This window comes from Eubalaena glacialis, chromosome 5, assembly GCF_028564815.1.
Source record: "Eubalaena glacialis isolate mEubGla1 chromosome 5, mEubGla1.1.hap2.+ XY, whole genome shotgun sequence".
NCBI classification, from domain to species: Eukaryota; Metazoa; Chordata; class Mammalia; order Artiodactyla; family Balaenidae; genus Eubalaena; species Eubalaena glacialis.
The window spans coordinates 20,683,266-20,706,342 of NC_083720.1; the positions used below are offsets into that span (position 1 = coordinate 20,683,266).

The following is a 23,077-nucleotide window of genomic DNA, read 5'->3' on the forward strand; positions in this document are numbered from 1 at the left end:
TAATTCATGCAACATACTTTTACAACAGTGGGTGAGAAAATGTTCTGATTGTTCTTGGTGAGAAAATCACTGTCTCAATTTGTATGCCTTACCTGCAAAGCTGCCTTAATTTTTTTGAAGTTGTCACTGCACAAATCATTTTACTTCCTGCCATATTTTAATTTTATTCATTCTACTACATTAAATTCAGATTGATGATAAATATTTGTCTAGACTGGCAATGTTCTTGCCATTATAAAAGCTGTAGTACAGCCAGAAACACACAACCAGATACTTACATTATAGACTATAATTCACAGTAATTTTCATTCCCGTGTCATCTGTAATTTTTGATTGATATCAAAAAATAAATGTATTGTCTAATTACAGTACAGTATAACTGCTTATGAACTAGGGGAGGATCCTAGTGATATGCTAAAACTATCAAAATTTTCTTTATAATGATAATCCAAGCATTTATTCTTCAAAAGTCTCATTTACTCAGGTGAAAGGAAGACAGAGTTCACCAGATGTAATAGATGGTTTAACAATTTATGTTAAATGTATTAACAGCAGATTAAATGCCATGATAGAATAGGCATTACCTTATTTGAGTAGCATATTACCTGTGGTCCAAACGGACCACTTGACCAAAGGAATTTTTAGGTCAAATCGATCTGCCACTAGTTGCTTACATACCAGAGTTTATTCTTCCTATCACAAAGGACATTTTAAGGCAATGACTGGTAAAACAGTCAGTGTGGTGAAGTGAAAGATACTTAGGAGATACTTAAGGATAAAAGCCCAATGTTCATGCCTGCTTTGACAATCAGTGAGGACCTTGAGCAAATATTCAACCTTTCTGTGCTTTCTTTTCTTCATCTGTAAAATGAAAAAGTTGGAGTAGATGATCTCTAAAATGTTTCTTATAACTCTAAAACCTCTGTCTCTAAAAATAAGTTGCTTAACCTCTCTTAGCATACTCACCTGTAAAATATAGATAATGATACCTACCTCATGACTTCACAAAGTTGTTCTCAGGGTTAAGTGAACAAAAATCTATGCAGAAACATCCAGTTCAAGTCATGGCTCACAGGTATTTCATAAATAATCTGTTGGAAGGGAGAATTTTTAATAGTTTCATTTAGTTGTATAATTAGCCTGCCACATTAAGTGCCTCGTAATCTAATTTTGATGCTTTCTTTCTGCAAGGCATTCTGCTATATGCCGTGAGGGAACTAAAAAATGATCCATTCTATTAAAAGACTCACAAGATAATGAGGGGGACATATATGGTCTGTCCTCATCATTTTTGCAGATTCCATTTTTGTGAATTTGCCTACTCACTAAAATATATTTGTCACCCCAAAATCAATTTTTGTGCCACCTTTAAGGTCATTTGTGAACTTGTACAGAGCAGCAAAATACTTGAGCTTCCTGACACACTTGTTCCCAGTGGAGGTCCAACAGGTGATGCTGTCTTCTTCTTTCAGATCTCATACTGTAAAAAGTGTCCTTTTCATGGTCTATATAGTGCCACATTTTTCACATATTTGTGCTTTTTGGTGGTTATTTCACTTTTTTTTAATAAATTTATTCTATTTATTTTATTTTTGGCTGCATTGGGTCTTCGTTGCTGCATGCGGGCTTTCTCTAGTTGTGGTGAGCGGGGGCTACTCTTCGGTGTGGTGCGCGGGCTTCTCATTGTGGTGGCTTCTCTTGTTGCGGAGCACGGGCTCTAGGCGCGCAGGCTTCAGTAGTTGTGGTGCCCGGGATTAGTTGCTCCGCGGCATGTGGGATCTTCCCGGACCAGGGCTCGAACCCGTGTCTCCTGCATTGGCAGGCGGATTCTTAACCACTGCACCACCAGGGAAGCCCCCGGTGATTTCATTTTTTTTAAGTGGCCCCCAAGCATAGTGCTGAAGTGCTGTGCAGTGTTCCTGAGCACAGGAAGGCTGTGATGTGCCTAATGGAGAAAAGGCACGTGTCAGATAAGCTTCATTCAGGGATGAATATAGCGCTATTGGCCATGAGTTCAATGTTAATGGATTTATAATATTTATTAAATGAGGTGTCTTTAACAGAACAGACATAAAACAAAATTATGTATTGATTGATTTACAAAAATGGCATGACCGGAAGCTGGTAGGAACCTAAGCCTGCATTTCCCTGGGAGAAATGGTTCAGTGTTTGCTACTTCTGTGTTCACAGTGACTTTATAGAGCATAACTACCGTGAATCATGAGAACTGACTGTACATAGTACACATTAGACTATAAAAAGTCATATAGTAAATGTAAAATGCTATCTATATGGGAGGACCAAAGGAGAGAATAATTCTGATAGGTAGGACTTGGAAAGATATCACACAGTAGGGGACATTTGACCTTGCTTTATAGGGATATAGGGATGACAATAGCATTACTAAAGAGTCCAAGGAAAACCAGCTTTCCCTAGAGGTGTCAGATGTTGGGGGAACCCAGCATAGGTGACTCTGCTGGATGATGTTGGACCTTAAATAGTGAGAAGCATGAAGTGTAGCAGTGTGCCTTTGAACAAGTTACTCAGCATCTCATGCCTTAGTGACCTCATCTGTAAAATAGGAATAATAATGTTAAGTATCACATAGGGGTATTGGGAAGATTGAATGTGAGTTATTAAGTGTAAAGCACTTAGATCACTGTCTGGCATGTATTAAGTGCATATGCAACTTCTAAAATTTATTGTGGAAGCCTTTGACTGTACAACTGACCAATTCCAATTACATTCAATAAGCAGTAGAAGCTGCTTCTATATCCATATCTATGTCTATATCTATATTTATATCTAGAGCTAAATACATCAACCTAAAACTGAGAATTATAATGGCCCCAACAAATTGGAATAACAATTTTAAACTATCCAACTTTCCAAACTTCATTTGAGAATTTCAAGATAGAACCAGTGCCTGTCTGAAAAATCCAAAACTCAGCTATTTTCGTTGGCATGACTGTTATCAATGCTTCACCCCCTGGATTTCTGAGTAGATCACTGCCCTCTGGGCCAAGAGTAGCTTTAGAACATTTGAGCTCTTTCTGATATACAAATGCCTTTGTTTTGTCCACAGATAAAAGCTTGTCAGATGGAGAAAGAAAAACTAGAAAGGCAATTAAAACAGGTATGTTGATCCTTACTTAAATTCACCAGCCCTCTTGTCATGTTTGAAATGCCAACTTTAAGTTTTACTCACACATTTATTCCCAAGTACAGCAGTTCCTCATGGTCCCAATTGAAGGCATTTTCAAGCTCTGCTACAGATGGCCTAGGACAACTCATGCTTTTCATTGTCAACTAAAATGTCAGTGGAGAGTTAATGCTTAGGTACCACCAAGGCCTCTCAACCCTAACACTCTTGAAAAGCACATGTTACAGAACACGTTTTTACAGTAGCACAAGCTTTAGTGTGTGTTCATGCAAACGGAGATTTCTCCATAGACTCACAAACTCCTGGGAAATATATTTCCTTGGTATTCCTTGCAGTTGCTTCCACAACAGTGGAAAACTACGTCAAAGACTTGTGCCTTCTTTTGAGAAAGTAGAGTATCTTCTTGGGTATTGGAGCATTCTATTTCCATTGGTTTGCTAGTAGCCTTAAGGAATGAATATTGTTTCTCTTAATTCCTAATTTCCTCTCTGGACTTTAGTTATGTCATCAGTGTCTCTGGCTGCAGTTTAAGAAAATTTATTTTATGGCTTAAAGGCTGGTTCTTCTTAAGCAAGGACTCTGTGAAAGACACAAAGAGACACAAAGTTAACTCTACATACATTTTCAAGTGTTTCTAATTTCTCCAACATGGAAAAGTAGCTACAGCTTCACCTTAAGTAAAATTTGGCCTGTGAGCTTCATATGTATCAGTCCAGAGTCTGCATTGACAGGCCTCCTATCTTGAATTTGTATTATGCCAGATTTAGGCTAAACCTTAAGATTTCAACCAAACTTTGTGGTTGTATAAAACAAGTGTCAGTGTGATTCCCCAATTTCACCCACTTTCCGTGAACCAACAGCATTGTTCTCCTCAGATGTATTTCCCAACCAGTAACTACGGCTGGAATTTCCACCTGCGGGATCCATGCCTACCGACAGGCCCTGGGGCTGTGCAGGATCTACAGAGGTACCCAGTAAGTAAGAGCTCTCATTGCAACAAATAAGTGCTTGTATCTCTAATAAGTGCTAATATTCTCTTTTGGTAGAAATGATGTCTGTCTCAGGAATTTTGGCACATAATACTGTCTACATAAAGAGCCTCTATTTATCTCAGCCTCTAATTTGCAGAGTTGCAGTGGTCTATGTACACTATAATTATCTTTGGGACACTGTATCCATAGGACATATAGATAGGAATACATTAACTGAAAGGTATCAAATTGAGCTAAAATTCCAGGAACAAACATATAACATTTTATATGGGTCATTTTTAATGACATACCTGACTCTACCAAAAAGACATTTCTGTGTATAAAGAAAAGCAAAATGAATATAGCAAAACAGTCTGGGAGATGCCTTTTTCAGTTGTAGACTTATATTCAACTACTATGAATATTGCTACATCTGTGCAAAATAGTTTTTGACATTTTCCAGTTGAAAAGATCTTCTTAAAGGATCCAAGAAAAAGTGACCCACTTAAGTTGCTCTCTATGGCTGTGTCTACCCAAGCAAAATGAAGTGAACAGTGGAGCCATTAGTTGTGAGTGAAATTGATTTGGACAGTCAACCTGAATAAGTCAGACCCAGAGCACCCTCCCTTTTCTTCTCAATAACAGTGCTCCACCCACCCTCCCCCATGGTCTGGAAGTTTGTCTCTACTCTCTATTTTTGCCTACATAGACAGAATCTTTATACAGAAAATAAATCATGCATTTTTCTGCATTTTGGATTGGCTCAGACAACCTCCTCCCCCTTAGTTATTATTAACTGTGTTTCTAATTAGGCAAAGAATCTGAGATTTTAAATGGGATTTTCCTAGCAGGACACTTAAGGAGTACATAGTTCTCTTAGCTGCCTGAAACTTCTCACACGTTTGTATTTGAGTGTGACTCAGAAGCCCTTTTCCCAAGGGAGGAGATAATGACTCTTTGGGTGGTGGAAGGATGTCAGAATTTAATGAGCATCTCTTATTTGACCCTGGTGTGACACAGCATACAGCTGAGAATTTGATTCTTTTTGTGTTGTTGTTGGTTGCTTCTTCTGTCTGCTCTCCTGCCTCCATTTTTTTTTTTCTTTACCCGTTTGCTTACTTTTTACTTTTCACTAGAAACATTTCTGGGAATCTCCAAACACAGCTATCATTCTGGATTTTTTTCAGAATGTAGAAGGAAGTTAATATTGTGGGAAACAAAGAGACAGAAATTTACTAAGGAGTTTAGTTGTCTGCAGGTTAGGGAATTGGGGGAAATACTCTCGTGGAAGGTTAACTATAAATCCAATGAGTCATTCAAGTTTGCCTAGAAGTAAAAATGACTATTTTCTTCAAATCTTCGTTTGTGGAAAGAAGGCAGAAGTTCACCTACTATAAAAGCTCATCAAACTTTTTCTATCAATTACAAGAGATTAGGCAGTCCAGATCACTTAAAATTATCACCAAATAAACGTCTGTATTTGAAACAAGATTCCAAGCCATGCAGTGACTACATTTTCAATCAGTATTCACTTAAACAAAATCTCAGTATAAGGAGAGAAATTACATTTTTCATGTAATTTCATTTTTCATTTTTCATTTTAAAAGAATATTTCATGTTTCATGCTTATTTCTAAGCCTGAATTAAAGCACATGCGATAGCGTTTGTAAAATTATGGTATATTCACCTTCTTTTGGCAACTGTCCTGGAATATAAAACTGAGGTTCATGTCACTTATCCTATGTGATATTTGAGACATCTAAAAATAAACAAGGAGATGAAAAACGGAGGTGATCTCATTTCCTCTTTTAGCTTTTTGTGGACCAAAAAGAGCCAAGAGCCTAGGTGTCTGAGTGAGGGTAACGTGGGGTCAGACAGTACCAAATGCAGCATTTCTTAGCGTCTTAGATAATTGAACTCTTAGGCTACTTTCAGTGGTCTGGCAGCCCTGTAAAATGCCCCCTATTGGCTCGTTGTTAGAGAAAATTCTCCTGAGTTATTTTCAGGTGGTAATTGGATAATAGAACAAAAAGCCTGTGTTCTCTGTGTCTTGGAGAGAGGTAGAGGAAGCAGGAATAAGCATCTGGAGCAGGAAGACAGACCAACCTCCTTGGCAGGTAAAGCCGAGATTCCTCTGGTCTAAGTGGTTAAATACAAAGATTCTGGCCTTGGAACTGTATTTTGAAATTCAGGTCTATAGTTTATGATTTATCTCAATGCAATTTGTTTAACAGGTTTCCTGATGTTCAATGTCTAGCTGTTCTTCATTGGTGTAAATCTAGGGAAAAAATCCCAAGAGAAAAATCCAAGTCTACCCTCTCTTCTCACTGACTTTCTAGTCTAAACTAAGCAATTTAGAATAGTTTCTGCAGAGGAACAGTACAAAGGGAAAGCTTTTCGCTCTTTACCATCCTGAGCCTCTATAAGCATGTCCTCATGTAATGGCTTAGATTTCTTCCTTGAGCCACCAGAAAACGTTAAACTTGTACACTGTTGTCTTGGTCTTCCTGTTGCCTCCTGTGCGAGGGGTTTATAAAGAGTATTTGTTGATGATAAATTCTTTTGTTTTATTTACGGGCTATAGTAAGTTTTACAAAAGTGTTTATACTTCTGCACATATCCAAAACACATCTGTTTTTTTTTAAAAAAAAGCCACAATCCCAAAGTAGTAGACATTCTGGCTGAACACAGAGTGGATTTAGGAGGGGGGTAGGGAGATGGTAATAGTGATGAGGGAGATAAGAGGGGTGAGCAAGATTGGCCACAGGTTTGGATAGAAACCCCTTTTGCGTTGCCTGCATAACAAAAGCCACATAGGGTAGTTATATTTTTAACATGCCACTATGTTTGGTTTGAAGCCCATGTTGCTATAATAATGTTTTATTGTTCCACACAGCCAGACTATCAGTGCTATGCTCCCGACCTGTTTCCGCCAGATGTGCAGGACAAGGCGAATGGTAAGACCACAGCTGTATTGAGCATTCTTTCATGTTTACATTTTAATGGGCTCTTTTGGGGGTGTTTACTCGACGTACATTCACTCATACTCGGGGAGGACCCACTATAAAGTTGAGCTGCAGACACAACTCTAATGTGATGCACCTGGGGTTAAATTGAACTCCTTCAGAAAAAGAAAATGTTCGAATGCAGAAATGCATGGATCTCAGTTCTGGCTTCTGTTCCTATTCCATCTCAGAGTCAGTATTCCATCTGGGGTTAGAAATGAGAACTTCCAGCAGAGCTGCATTATAACAACAACAAAGTTCCGTGATTCTACTGCAAAAGACAGATGCACATCCACTATTCCAGGTTGAGTTTGCTAGACAGATGTTTTAAATGTCACTGGCAGACAGACAGAGGAAACCAAAGGCTCAGAGCTGTGTTCCCTAATGACTAAATGTCAGGCTCCAAGTTTAGGCCAGAGTTGCCCACAACGCCCACTTCTAAGTATGCTGAGAAAAATGAAAAAGTCGCCTACCAAGTACTCACAACTAAGAGTACTCTTTTACCTTATTTTTCTTTGGTTTACCATTCTCTTCTTTCTTTCCAGAATCTGCTATACTTTCTACTGCTTGTTTCTCTGGTCTCATGAGGCCACCCAGGAGTGGGCTGAATAAACTGGGCTATAATTATAATCCCTCTTCTGTTTTCATCACATATAATCAAAAGTCAGCAATGTCTGCTACATGTTTAAAATTCCATATGACACATACCTGTGACTCTAAGTTGTTAATTTCCAGAGATTGGAATCTATCTACAAAAGCTGAAGAGGAGCGATATTCCAATTTCAGGCCATACTTGGAATGTTATCTCATTTAGTTCAGATCTGAGGTCACAGAATTCTAGTGTTTAGTACAAGGAATCCATTATGGAGTGGAAGGAGAGAGCCAGGGATGCCATATGTAATTTTCCAGTTGGGAACTTCACAAGTCCAAGGGCTTTTCATGATCGTCTCCGTAAATGGAGCCTCCTACAGTTGTGCAGCCCACAACCTGGACAGCTGCACACAGCAGCACTGACAGTGGCAAAGGCCGTAGCTCACAGCAGCATTATGCAGAAGAAAGATAAAAAGTGAGAACTCTATAATAAAATGTCTAGGTATTCATCAGAAAACTGTAGGACTTTCTTTTTTCTTTTCTTTCTACTACTAATATAACCATTGGTTTTAATGAAGTTCCTGGGTTCCAGTCATAAAGGAGAGCTTTTGATAGAAAGGCATACTGTTAACCATAATGATTGTTGCATAATGTCTGTGTTTCTGAAATACATTAGCTGAGTTGCCACCCAATTATAGTTTCCCATTTTATATTATATGGGTCTGGAATGAATATTAAAGATATTTTCTCCTGAGTTGGAGTTCAATCACTAGAAAATATAATTATGCAGTAGAGAATTCAATAATATCATAAAGCCATTTATATATCACTATTGTATTCGTCCTGGACCAAAGTAATAGAAACTAATGATTATATAAAATAGGAATGAATTGTGATGATCTTCAGAAACTAAATAACATGGAAAAATATAATTTTATAGTCAGTGTGTGAAACCTACTGATTTTGTCTACTTGGGAAGAAATATAAGAGCTCTGTGATGTATAAACATGTTGTGTGACAGGGTCTACAGATATAAAGTAAGTTTTATTATTATACCATTTTACAGATGAGGAAACTGAGGCTTGGAGAATTTAAGTAGCATGCCTAAATCACAGAGTTAGGAAGATTTAACCCTGGGATTAGATTCCAGGTGTATAACACTTCAAAACCTGTGCTTGAATCATATCCTGTAGTGCCCTTGAAAACCTACCTCTCTTACTATATTAAAATTCTCTAAAATGGTAGATATAAAAATGACAATGGGGGTCTTAACTTGGATAATTATAGGTCTAGTATCTAACCCTCAATAATCTCTTCTTCCTAAGAACTCATAGCATATATTATCTGTGCTTCTCATTCGACACTTAGAATATCACAGGTAAAAGACACAGTACTATGTAAGAATAAGTGCATAATAAATGTGTTATGAGGTAAATCTTGCTTGGGCAGTCCTGGTGGAAACTGAAGGGTTATATTACCATTTGAAACCTGTCCTCCATACCAGCACAGCTCTGTAGCTGACTGTGGCTTGTCTAGAGCAGGGAAGAGGGCTGATCATGACTAGGGGACTATTATAGAAAGAAACTCCCTTACTTTAAAATCTACCTGCTTGGATTCCTGTTGCCCCTCTTCTAGCTTCCAAAGCTGATGCTGTTTCAAAGCTCAAGCCAGGTCATGGCACTTGGCAGAAGATCTGAAATCACCCTTGTCACAAACATCCCATGTGCCATTATTTAATTTCAGTAGTGATTCTTGTTATTTTTTGTTTTATTTAATTGGAAAGCTCCTTTTGCTTTGTCGATCCAACACAATTGCTCAGAGTTCTTAAAAATAATTGTGTAGTATTGATTGTTAAAAAAAATATGGGTTTAAAGAGCTTTTATTATAAAGATATTTTTATTGTCTCATTATATGACCAATACATTTATTCTCCACTATTCAAGAATATACTGCTAGTCAATATAGCCTGTGTTTTGGACTAGAAATACCAAAATGCAAGCAATGGAAAGAAAAATGAGTGGAAAAATTAGACTCTGTTTCTGATAATATATAAACAAACTATTTCTGAAAACTGCTATACGTTTTATTCATATAATAAATACTTAAAATATTTTATTTGTATTTAAATAAAAAGGATCCTTTTTAAAATGTGGATATTTAAATTAATATTAATTAGTACATATGCTTCCTAGATTGTCCTAGTTCTCGGTTTTTATTAATTTCCTATTACTCCTGACAAATTTATTTTTCTGACCCCAATATATGTAGGATATTTTTATCTTAGTATCTTCCTTTATAATTATTCCTCTTATTATAATTTAACCTGAAATAGTGGCTCCAATGTCTACACATAGAGCGGTAGCCTTGTGATTTTTAAAAGGTACAGTGGGTACAAAATGGGTGACTTAATGTCTATGCTACCACTAGAGCCTCCTCTGACATTCCCAGGGTCTGCGACAAGAACACAAGGAAAGCTGCATACTTTATTTGTAAATATTTAAACGTTATGGATCAGGCTTAGAAGCTATTAAAGTATAGTCTATCCTCCTATTGATAAATATACCTGGAAGGCCAGCGTCAAATTTAGAACGCTCAGATTCCAACCAGTTCTGTGCCAGAACGCAGTGTCACAGGAAGACCTGAGCCATGGCCCACCCCCTTCCCTCCCACCTACCCACTGGGAGGGGTCTTGAGTGTGAATTTGAGGACAGCCAGCAGGCACATCCCAACTTCATATACCCCTCACTACCCTACAAACAGCACCCCTTGGCTTCAGGCCTGGGGAAGAAGACCACATGGGGCCTGGAAGCAGACCCAGGATCACCTGGCAAAGAATCTGGGGGTCTGCTTGTGGGTGCCAGGAGCTTGTTCTAAAGGAAGGTGGGCTCACATGATGAGGGGGAGTCTGGCTGGAGGAGGGCCAGAGCAGGGTCCTCGGAAGAGTGGGGACCCAGTGAAGGGCTCCCTGGCCGAGGATTAAGGTCAGTTGGTACTGAGTACACCATGGAACAGTCTTCAGTTCAACTGATTTCCAGCCTTGCTCTCAGCTACTGTCTGTGGTTATTTTAGAGTGCTTTGGGGACACACTGAAAATCAAATCTTCTTTTAGAACCTCAAGATTTAAAGTCTCAAGGCTTTGAGACTTTCCTAGCTTTCTCTCTGCATAGCATTAAATAATGGCATTTTTCTACATGATGTAGAAAATGCAACATCTACGTGATGTCCCCAGATGTCAATGGGTTACAGTTTCTGTTTAAACATGTGATTTTACAAAGAACTTTTAATCTCATTTTATCTGTTATCAGAATGAGATGCAAAATGACTTCCATGTTTCCAGAACAATTATGGCACAGTAGAGTTAGTATAACCTTGAAAGCATGTTGTTTGTTTCCTCCTTTTTGAAATGTCAAAAGGCTATGTTTTCTGACTCTGTTGTATGCCTGTCACTTCTGTACCTTCCAAAATTTTCATATGGTATAGAGTTGAACTTTGTCTAATGAGCTGGAGCTCAGTTCTTACATATTTGGAATGGCATGAAATGTAGGCATGCAAGATTGTGTGGTGAGCAAACATCATTATTTCTTTACAGTATAGAAGATCAAAGCCCAACCATTATAATTGGCCTTTACCGATGTCTAATAATAAACAATTAATTGAATACTGCCTGAATTCGTTTCCTAGGGCTACCATAATAAAGTACCACAAACTAGGTGGCTTAAAACAGCAAAAATTTATGCTCTCACAGCTCTGGAGGCTGGAAGTCTGAAATCAAGGTGTTGGTAGGGTCGTGCTGCCTTCAGAGCCTGTAGGGGAGGGTCCTTCCTTGCCTCTTTCAGCCTCCAGTAGTCCCAGATGTTTCTTGGCTGTGCCAGCATAACGCCAATCTCTGCCTATCTCTTCACGTGGCTATCTTCCCTCTGTGTCTGTGTCTAAATTTTCCTCTTATAAGGACACCAGTCATATTGGATTAGGCTAATCCAGTGTAACCTCATATTAACCTGATTATGTCTGCAAAGCACCTATTCCCAAATAAGGACACGTTCACAGGTACCAGGGGCAAGGACTTACACATATCTTTTGGGGGGTCACGGTTCACCCAATAACACTAACTATATGCCAGAAACTATTTTAGGGGCCTTATATTTATTATCTCGTCAAAACCTTACAGCAACCATGTGAAACGAGGACTGCCATTGTCCCTGTTTTGTGAATGTGGAAACTGAGAAGCAGAGAGATCATGTAACTTGTCCAATCCCACATGGCTGGTTATTGGCTGGGACACAGACAAGCCCACACAGTCTAGCTCCAAAGCCCACATTGTAACCACTAAGCAATATGGACCACCCCATGCTCTGCATTAAGTAAAATGTAATAGTGTCATACTTTGCATTTATTCTATTTAAATAAATTCTAATGGTCCTGTCCTGAAAGCCAGAATCTTTATTTCTCAGGGTGTGTCTTTTTATAACTGTCTTTATATTTAAACATTACAGGTGATTTTACATTGGTAAATGGCTTGGATTAGTTGGATCTTTTCCAGTTCCTAATAGTATGAAGAGATAAAGGAACCAGTGTAAATAGTAAAAAGTACTTAAGAAATGTAAGGAACAGAAGAAACTTAAAGACCATACTTTGTACAATTTTCAATACAGATGGATAAAATATTACAATATTTTTCTTTTATAAAATACATTACTTTCTTAATAAGGGAAATTAATTGAAACTTAGAGGCAGATAATTTTATGCCTGTTTCTAGATTGTTTGAAAAGAATTACAGGAGAAATGCCACCTCACCTTTAACGCTCTAAAGGTCAGCTTATCAGTAAACTAAATGATTTTGCTAAAAGAATAATAAAGTGCAAATGTATATTTACATGTACAGGAACATATGAAAATACAGATGGTAAATATATTCCTAGTCAAACATTGATTTTATAAGCAAAGACTAAACATTCTATTTAACATTTTGTATGAATAGATATAGAAGATAGATAGATAGATGATAGATAGATCGATCCTAGGTGAGAAAAATGCACACAATAAGTCTAGACTAGTCACAATTCCACCAGGTAAATAAAATTGTAGTAATTGTCTTAAATGGAAGATAAAAATCCATAGGGAAGGAAAGCAAGGTATATATTTTATATATATATAAAATGTGAACTCTTAGGCATGAACAGTAAGGAAACCTAGGTTAGTAGACTTTCTGCATCCCAACTGGGAAGAAAGTCTACTTACCTAGGTTTCCTTACTGTTCATGCCTAAGAGTTCACATTCAAAGAGGTTAGTGGGCATGTAGAGAGCAGAGTCCCCTCAATCCTTTTAAAACCCCCCTGCGGCACTGATACCCCCTCCACTCTTAACCACCAACTGAACTTTAGATTCAGCTAATACTTGATGTAGAGTTGAGACATGGCTTCTGCCACCAAGATTTCTGGGGTCTATTCAGATCACTTTGGCATCAGGCTACTTAACCTGCGCTCCTGTGAACATGGAAACCTACAGTGTAACCAACACCATTAGCAGATAGTTACTTACCCAATTATTGGGTGGAGTCCTTCACCAAGCAATAAGGCAAAGCCAAATCTTCCTAGCAGGTGAGGACCCACATTCCCTTGTGGTGTTTCTCTTGTCCTGCCCCCATAACTGCAGAGCCAAGTCTCACGACAGAAGTCTCTAACCAACTTCACTATATAAGGACACTCTGCCTTCCATTCAAAGAACTTAAGACCTGTATTTGCCTTTGTTCAGATTTCCATTCTGCCATGGATTATTTCATGGGCCATAGCTGCTCTCCATCTAAAACTTGGGGGTAGTAGCCCTTGCCTCTATACCTATTTCACAAGAGTGTTGTAAAAACGACACAGGAACTAATTTTTCTTAATGTTTTAAGATACCTAGAGGTAGGTATCATTAATTAATGGATTAATTCTAAACTTCAGGATTGGTTAGACCAGTAGATCATGCTTCTGGATCCAAATTTATGTTCTCATCGTATTAGATATCTTTTCTTTTTGGAAATGCAAAAGCTTTTTAATCAAATTAAGGAATGCTTCCAGACTTTAAAAAATTATTATAAAGTTATCATATTCCCATCTAAACACATTTTTACCTATATTTTTATATTTTCTCGGTTTAGTGCATAATCATGTCTAGTCTGTCTTTAAAATACACCAAAAGTTCAGGTATATATTGTAAATCAATTCTTTGCCATAAATTGTAATTCGGTGCCGTAAATTGCATGTAATTTCAAAAACGTACACCACAGGGCTTCCCTGGTGGCGCAGAGGTTGAGAATCTGCCTGCCAATGCAGGGGACACGGGTTCAAGTCCTGGTCTGGGAAGATCCCACATGCCGCGGAGCAACTAGGCCCGTGAGCCACAATTACTGAGCCTGCGCGTCTGGAGCCTGTGCTCCACAACAAGACAGGCCGCGATAATGAGAGGCCCGCGCACCGCGATGAAGAGTGGCCCCCACTTGCCACAACTAGAGAAAGCCCTCGCACAGAAACGAAGACCCAACACAGCCATAAATAAATAAATAAATAAATAAAATAAACCCAAAGTTTAAAAAAAAAAAAAAAAAGTAAGCTGAACTATTAAAAAAAAAAAAAAGAAGAAGTTGTTAAAAAAAAAAAAAAAAGTACACCACAAATATCTTAAGAACATTATGCGGCTAAGTTCCTGTAGAAACTGTAGCTAACATTTCTGAGAAAGTATGATACTTATTATGTTTAATGTAACTTTCCAAAAAGGCATTAAATATTTTTTTCTTTTTTTATTGAGGTATAGCTGATTTACAATATTATATAAGTTTCAGGTGTATAACATAGTGATTCACAATTTTTGAAGGTTATACTCTGCTCATAGCTCATTATAACATATTCATCCATTCATAATAAAATATTGGCTATATTTCCTGTGCTGTACAATAAAGCCTTGTAGCTTATTTATTTTATGCATGGTAGTTTGTACCTCTTAATCCCCTGCCGCTTTCTTGTCCCTCTCCATTCCCTCTCCCCACTGGTAACCACTGGTTTGTTCTCTATATCTGTGAGTCTGTTTCTGTTTTATTATATTCCCTAGTTTGTTGTATTTTTTAGATTCTACGTATAAGTGATATCATACAGTATTTATCTTTCTCTGTCTGACTTATCTCACATAATACCCTCCAAGTCCATCTATGTTGTTGCAAATGGCAAAATTTCATTCTCTTTTATGGCTGAGTAATATTCCATTTTATATATATTATGTATTATATATATATTATATATATCCATTATATATGTAATGGATATATATAATACATATAATATATTTTATATATATATATATATATATATCCCACATCTTCTTTATCCATTCATCTGTTGATGAACACTGAGGTTGCTTCCATATCTTGGCTATTGTAAACAATGCTGCTATGAACATTGGAGTACATATATCTTTTTGAATTAGTGCTTTTGTTTTCTTCGGATACATACCCAGGAGTGGAATTGCTGGATCATATGGTAGTTCTATTTTTAGTTTTTTTGACGAACCTCCATACTGTTTTCCACAGTGGCAACACCAATTTACACTCTCACCAACAGTGTCCAAGGGTTACCATTTCTCCACATCCTTGCCAACATTTGTTATTTGTGGTCCTTTTGATGATAGCAATTCTGGCAGGTGTGAGCTAATATCTCATTGTGGTTTTGATTTTCATTTCTTTGATGATCAATGATGTTGAGCATCTTTTCATGTGCCTATTGGTCAAATGACTGTCTTCTTTGGAAAAATGTCTGTTCAGGTCTTATGCCTGTTTTTAATTGGGCTGTTTGTTTGTTTGTTTTGATATTGAGTTGTATGAGCTATTTATATATGTTAGATATTAACCCCTTATCAGTCATATCATTTGCAAGTATTTACTCCCATTCAGTAGCTTGTCTTTTCATTTTGTTTCCAGTAGATACCTTTTTATATAATGGCCGCAGTTCTCAGAATATTTTTTCAGCCTGAAAAAGTAACCTTTTATCTTCCTGTTACTAAAATGTTAGTTTAGCATATCTTTGAAATACCAAATGCAGGGCAGCAAGTATAAAACATTTAACATATACTGAAACGTTATCATGGATCAGGAAAACACCTTATTTCTTGGCATTTATGCGATTTTTTTTTTTCTGTTGCCATGAGTAGACTTCTTTGATTTTGTTTTCCCTATGGCACTTATTTGTGGCATTTTATCCAGGTCTTACTAAAATATTCCAAATTTTTCATATTGGTTTTCATGATACACTCTCACATCATAAGAACTGTGATCTTTTCTATGGCTTCGGCAAGAACGCACCCAGTATCGTATTTTTAAAGTACTTTATTTGGCAGTTCTCTCTCTGTGGGATGAGTACTGAACCAAATAGTAACACATATGACTCACTTTCATAAGCAAATGCCAGAGCCACCAAAATGCCAGCAAGAATGAGAAGTAGTATATCCTGGTCAGGCATGATTAGGACTAGGCCACAAGTGGTTTCACGAAATGGTAAGCATATGTCAGTCCTGAAAATAATAACCTTCCATTTGCTGCCTCTTGATTTCTCAGTGTAAACTTGTGGGTGCTCATGAACAAAATACTTCTTTTCTCGCCAGCCTCGAAGTTTATGTTAGCCCTAAGCCAGAAGAAGAGAAATGAATTTTTAATTTTCAATCTGAAACATTTTCCTGCTGTTTTTCATAGGTTTCTCCTCAGAAAAGAAAGCCAATGCGTAGAAGCACACGCTGTTGGAGGAGCACACAGGCCGAGGGAGAGCTCGGCTGAGGGCCCTCGTTCCTCTTCTTACTGTGGCTTGTGTCCGCCACACCTGCACATCACCTCCGCCACTGCTTATACCTGGTAATGTTTCCCTTTGGCACGGATGGAGGACAAGGCTGTGCCAGCTGAGATCCTGATCAAGTCCTAGGGGCCAAAATTATACAACCTATCACAACTTCCGGCTTCCTCGAAATGAGATTTGGTTGATGGATGAGGCACCACGCCTTGAAACTCTCTTCAGCACATTGCTGTTGGACTCACAGGGATGATTTCATGATTTCAGCAGCTCCATTCACAGTGCAGTAATATCGTATGTTGATTTAAATATGCGTTCCCTGGGGGAAAAGTTTCTGGGGTAGTAAAATTTTAACATTGCTCCCATTATTTTTATCGGGGCTTAGTTCTTTAGCCAGTTTATCTAGATACTATGTTCATCATTGTTGTCCTTAGTGAAACTATAAATAGAATGAAAGAAGTGTATATACATTCTTAAACTAAGTGAGTGGTTCGATCTGAATGGTAAACTTGAAACTATAAACAAATCATTTTTTTAAGATGAGAAATTGTGAGCCTGCTTCATTTTTAGCTGGACTAGATTATGAAACATAAAAGCCTAATGTGTTGGTGATGGCTTTGCTGCGTACATATATACTTAGAGAAGTAGTTCAGAGACACATCGATTTGCAGTTAAATCTGTGTTTTTCTTCCTGTGCATCTGCGTAATTATTAACAAAAAACGTAACTCTGTCTTCTCAAACCAATTAAAACGGAAAACGAATGTATCCAAATTTTATTGCAATTAAATTATACAGTGACGTGACAGATGTCTAAAGATTAAGCAGGTTTCAAAGTATTAAGTTCATCCATTTAATAAGGATTCTACTAGGACCAACTGGAGATCATCTCTGCGAGGCGGTATAAAGCAGGAGTGTGAGACTCACGGATGTCTGTACTTCTAGAAGTAACTAAAGAAAACCAGGAGCGTCAACTGAAGCTGCAGTCCAATAAACAGTCCAGAGATAAGAGCTGAGACTGTCTAGCTCCAACTTCCAAAAGTTACTCTGCTTAATTCCAGCTCAATCTTTTTTTGTTTTTTCAATTTCTGGAAATACTTGAAGCTTTGTGTAATAGGAAGATGAAAGAGCCTTACTAAGCAGTTAAATACTTTCAACCTCAGTCTTTGGCTATTTAATTCTTGATAATTCTTGAGAAAGAATTATCCTTCTCTTATGTTAATTCACTAAAGCTTTGTTTTTTCTACTACTGATTAAAGAGACAAATCATTCTTGGCCAATACTTCAGTATAAGTGAATCAGAAAAACAATAGTTGCATCATAACATTTTGGTGTATTTTTTTAAATTTCCATTTCCTTGAATTAGTGAAAAAGTCGTAATCCAACTTCTGGTAGTGGATTAAGTTTGCCAACTGAGGTGTGCTCACTAGAATAAAATTTGAACGTATATATAAGAAGTACCCCTTGGTAGCCTTGTTATAGGTCAATTCAACAGCAGTAAAACATGATTTAATCATGCCATTACTATTACTGAAGTCATCCTATTACTAATTAGCAAACTGCCAAACATTGGCAAGATTGTACAAATGCTAATGTATTGGGAGAAAATCCAGTTTAGGCGAGACCTAATTTCATTTGAACTCCCGGTGGGTGACTGCAAATGTGCAAAGAGGACCCCTTGCCCAGGGTACTACTGTAGCTCCAAGAAGACAGGTTTCCACATCCCCGGCCTGCGAGTCAGCCAATCCCTCTGGTGACCCTCTCCAGAATCATTTGGGGACGTCTCTGTCTCAGCTCATTATAAAGGTCACACCCCTGTGCTGTGGCACTTGCTTCATTATCACACACAGTTTGTAGAAACTGCGTGAGGAGTAGCTCTATCCCTTTGAAAAGAGAGGAAGTCACACCACACGGTGGTCTATTACTTTGGAAATGTAAGACCAGGCATATTTTAAGTTTTCAAAGATCATGGAGAATTCGATCATTGACTTGAAGGTATCACATGAAGAGAAAGATGTATTCACTTTGTCATGGTTGTGATGTGATGTCAGAAGAAAACCTTCCTTGGAGTCTAGTTAGGTCTGGGAGTGAGGCCAGCCTGTAACGCTCACTAGCATAGATTTTTTTTAACCTCATTTTCCTTATCAACAAAAATAATATTTCAGACTAAATTTCTAATATTATTAAGCATGGACTAACTTCAGATGATTTTCCTTAGTTTATTTATTGAGCTCTATCACCCAGCAAGAGAGGTATAATTATCCCGTCGTTACAGGTGATTAATCCAAGTCTCATGGCAAGAAAATGGCAGAGCCAGGATTCAAAACTGCCCCAGGGCTGGCAGCCCAGTTCTATGCATGCTATAATTCTGCTTCCTAAATTATTCCAGCAAGTTCCACTTGTTTTATGGTTCTTTAGGTCTTCATCAATTTGCAGTTATAAGAGCATACTTCTAGGAGAAAGTATTTCGATAAAAAATACTATATATTTTATAGAATTTATGTTACCCCCTGGGTTAAGAGAAGTATCTCATTTAAGCTCCTACATAGAAAAAGGAAAATGTACATTTAACGTTAAAATGCATTAAAGGTAGAAGTATGGGCCTGATTGGTTGCTTTCATGTATTGATACTTTTTCATGTAGCTCAGACACTGGTAGAATTGAATCTAAAAGACATATATCTCCCAATTCAATGATTCAATTTAACAATTATTCTTTAAACACTCACTTATTTTCAAAAATGTCCAGGCAGCTCAAAGCATCTCACACTGATTCTTTGTCTATGCACTAATTTTGGTTGAGTCCATATTTGGAGGGGAGGACAGAATCATTTAGCAGCCATTATTCTCCCCAACTTGAGGGTCCCTTTGCCCCGTTTCATTTCTGTCATTTGCTTCTAATCATCCTGGGCACCTGCAGGATGTTAAATCCTAGGCAGATATTAAATCAGTTGCACTGCTGTTGCAGCCACAGTATGATCCTTTTGCTGGCTTAAAATTGCTTAAGCTCCAAGTACAAGCTCAAAAGAAAAGAAAATGTTTGCTCTAATCCTCACTTTTCAATAATTTTAGAAATAATTTCTCTTGCCTAGTTTCCATCTTATATAACTACCTCTTCACTTTCATCAGTCTTTGCTCCAAGGGAAACAGGTGTTACGGGGAAACAGGTATACCTCCAGCCTTTGTGATTCCATAGAAAAGGAAAGTTTTGCCAGCACACACATGCTATACACACATGCACACACACACGCCCCGCCTCTGCCTCCCCAGCTTTCCAGGCAGCCCTGTGGGACTCTAGTTTCTCCGTTTGTGGCCGGGTAGATATATTCAAATGGAAAATTTTGCATAATAAAGTTATTTCTTTCCATTTTGCCTCAAATGCTGGTGTGTGTGTAATATATTGCCAAGAATATTGACAAACTCTATCTTAAGCCTCCTACAGGAAGTGATAATGTTGAGATCTAGAACCAATTAACTTGCCAATAATTGCTGAGTAATAGGAGGGGAATTTAATGTTTGTGGAAATGCGTGAGTTTCACCAATTTGTGTCCTGCACTCAGAAGTTAAAATAATTTCTCTCTGCTCTTCTTCCACTTTATTCCACTCCAGCGTCAGAAGGAGGAGCGCAGTACATGAGGCTCATGAAGTGCTGCTCTGGTAAACTAAGCCCAACCCTAGGGCTTCCCAATGCTCTTAACCTATTACTGAGAATTCATTTGTTGGGAGAATCATCACATGAGCTGACTTTCCTGAGTCTGCCCTTGACTGGGGGGAGCATTTGCACATCTGCGGGGGAACCTCACAGCTCCCTTCTTCCTCTCCCCCTCTGCGGCCCTCAGATGATGACGACCCACATCAGCCAACACAGACACAGAGGCGGCTGGCAAGCACGAGGCCCCCTCCACTCGGAGCCGCCTCTGCAGGCCGAGAGGCTGGCTTTGTGCTGGTGAAGCTGCTCAGTGTGTCGCTTCACGTGCATTTGCCACACTCGGGCCATTTCCATCTGCCCTGGGAAGGGGGGCTGAGGGAACGCATATGCAAGATCGCAGGGGCCGGCCTAGGCAGAGATGATACTCCGCATTTCTCACAAGGGGTTACAGCATTGAGCAGGATTTAGCATGTAAAGAATGAGACTTAAGCCTTCTCTCCTCCTTTGATTCTGTTTAACTTCCATAGGTTCTTTCTCTCTGTTCCCGGGTGGAGACCCTAATGTCTTCCTGCTTCCTGACCACTCCTGAATGCCAACCAAAAACATCTTTCCCTTCAGTTTCCTTTTTTCAGACTTTTCTCATGTTCCTTTTAAGTAACGGAAGTTTCAAAAAGGCAAGATGGATGCTAGCATGAATGTAAACAGTATGATCTCAAGTTCTCTCAGATGTGGCAACTTACACGGGGGTCTCCAGATTCCTATTACTTAATCCAGACCCCTCTCCTGTTTCCTAATAAAGAGCTCAGTGCGTCCCAAACTGTGATGAATGCCATCGTCCCTTCTAAACCCACTCTGTCTTCTATTTCCTATTTTCATCTACAGAATTGTCATTCATCTAGTCCCATAAACCAGAGACCTTTGAAGCAGTAGCAAAGCAACATTTTCGGCATATTCTGCTTTACTATTTCGAGAAAGGTAAAAATGCAACTGAAACACAAAAAAAGATTTGTGCAGTGTATGGAGAAGGTGTTGTGGCTGATCAAACATGTCTAACGTGGTTTGCGACGTTTCGTGCTGGAGATTTCTCGCTGGACGATGCTCCGCGGTCGGGTAGACCAGTTGAACTTGATAGCGATCAAATCAAGACATTAATTGAGAACAATCATTGTTATACCACGCAGGAGATAGCCGACATACTCAAGATATCCAAATCAAGCATTGAAAATCATTTGCACCAGCTTGGTTATGTTAATTGCTTTGATATTTGGGTTCCACATAAGTTAAGCGAAAAAAACCTTCTTCACTGTATTTCTGCATGCGATTCTCTACTTAAACATAATGAAAATGTTCCGTTTTTAAAACCTCTGCCACGCAGCACAATAACTCTGTGAGTCTGACCAAAATACTCAACCTCTATGAGCATCAGGTTTTCCTTGAGTAAGTATCCCACATAGTATTTGGGGGCTTCAAGACCCTCTGGCTTGCCATCTCTGTTTTGCCATCTCTGTTTTACCAACTCACCATGACCTCCAAACCTCATGTCACCCTGGATGTAAACCTGGATATGAAATTCGGAACCTTCCAGAGGATCCACAAGTAATCTAATCCCTGAAATGAGTTTCTCATGGTTTGTACAGTCTGTCTTAAAGATTTGTGGGATCATGGGGATTGCATTCATAGCATCCCACTACAGGTTCCTATCTAGTATTTGTGTACCCTGCCTTGCCCTCTACCACAGCTTTATTGCCTTGTTATTTTTATTTTTACTTTCTCTTCTGCCTTTTTCCACTTAGTATTCAGTCTCTGACATTTTCTCTAACTTCCAACTCTTTCCCTTCTTTCAGTAGCAACAAACATTTACCCCTTTGTCATAAATATAATGACAGTCATTTATTTTTCAAATGTGTCCTTGAGGTCTTACCCTCTACTCAAGAGTATTATCAATGTATTCTGTCACCAAAACAAACAGACAGACAAATGGCAAGGCTCTCTCTGAAATGAATTCTAATGAATTCTCTAAGTGCTAAGGCACAAAATGAAGAAAAGGGTTATTAATTTATGGGATTATTTAAGGATTAAATTATGTATATAAAGAGGTTAACACAGTGGCTGGTACATGGTAGGGACTCAATAAATTCCTTGGTTTCAATATCTATAAAGAAAAATGTCAATGTTGATAAAGGCTGCTATTGTCAAGAACTGTAAAAGTCTGAAATACATAAGTCAGCTGCCATAGTTTCAGGAATGCTAGCAGAAGACACAAGATTCCTGGGTCAGAGACAGAAGACTTCATTACCCCCAGCAATAGCGGCAGCCACAGTATCAGCATTTCCTTGTGCCCGTTATCTGAGCCTGATTCCCACAGGGCAAAGTGAAGAGGGCCAGGTGACATCTACACATGCAGTGGCCACATTACAGGAAAGGAACCCTAAATTTAGAGAACCCAAGCCTTTTATGATGGGCAGTAATCCTGCCTGACTGTTGCTTTGGAAAGAGACATTATCTTTATTATATTGGGCAGCAAACCTGTCTGCCACCTACTCCAGAAGGAGATACTTCCTCTATCTTCTGAAAAAAAAAAAAAAAATATATATATATATATATATTTTTTTTTTTTTTTTTTTTTTTTAATTTTTGGCTGTGTTGGGTCTTCGTTGCTGCGCGCGGGCTTTCTCTAGTTGCCGTGAGCGGGGGCTACTCTTCGTTGCGGTGCACGGGCTTCTCATTGCGGTGGCTTCTCTCGTTGCAGAGCACGGGCTCTAGGTGCATGGGCTTCAGTAGTTGTGGCACACGGGCTCAGTAGTTGTGGCTCACGGGCTCTAGAGCACAGGCTCAGTAGTTGTGGCACACAGGCTTAGTTGCTCCACAGCATGTGGGATCTTCCCAGACAGGGC

At 38.5% G+C, this 23,077-nt stretch overlaps 1 protein-coding gene across 1 annotated transcript in view; it reads left to right on the plus strand.

Moving 5' to 3' along the window:
- The window catches only part of TNIP3 (TNFAIP3 interacting protein 3), a 34,459-nt gene extending 17,437 nt beyond the window's left edge, over positions 1 to 17,022 (plus strand). The window contains 5 exon segments of the mRNA XM_061191120.1: positions 3,086 to 3,136; positions 4,039 to 4,068; positions 4,070 to 4,137; positions 7,031 to 7,091; positions 16,447 to 17,022. Of these exon segments, the coding sequence (XP_061047103.1) occupies positions 3,086 to 3,136; positions 4,039 to 4,068; positions 4,070 to 4,137; positions 7,031 to 7,091; positions 16,447 to 16,527 (291 nt within the window). The 3' untranslated portion in view covers positions 16,528 to 17,022.
- Positions 17,023 to 23,077: the final 6,055 nt, after the last annotated feature.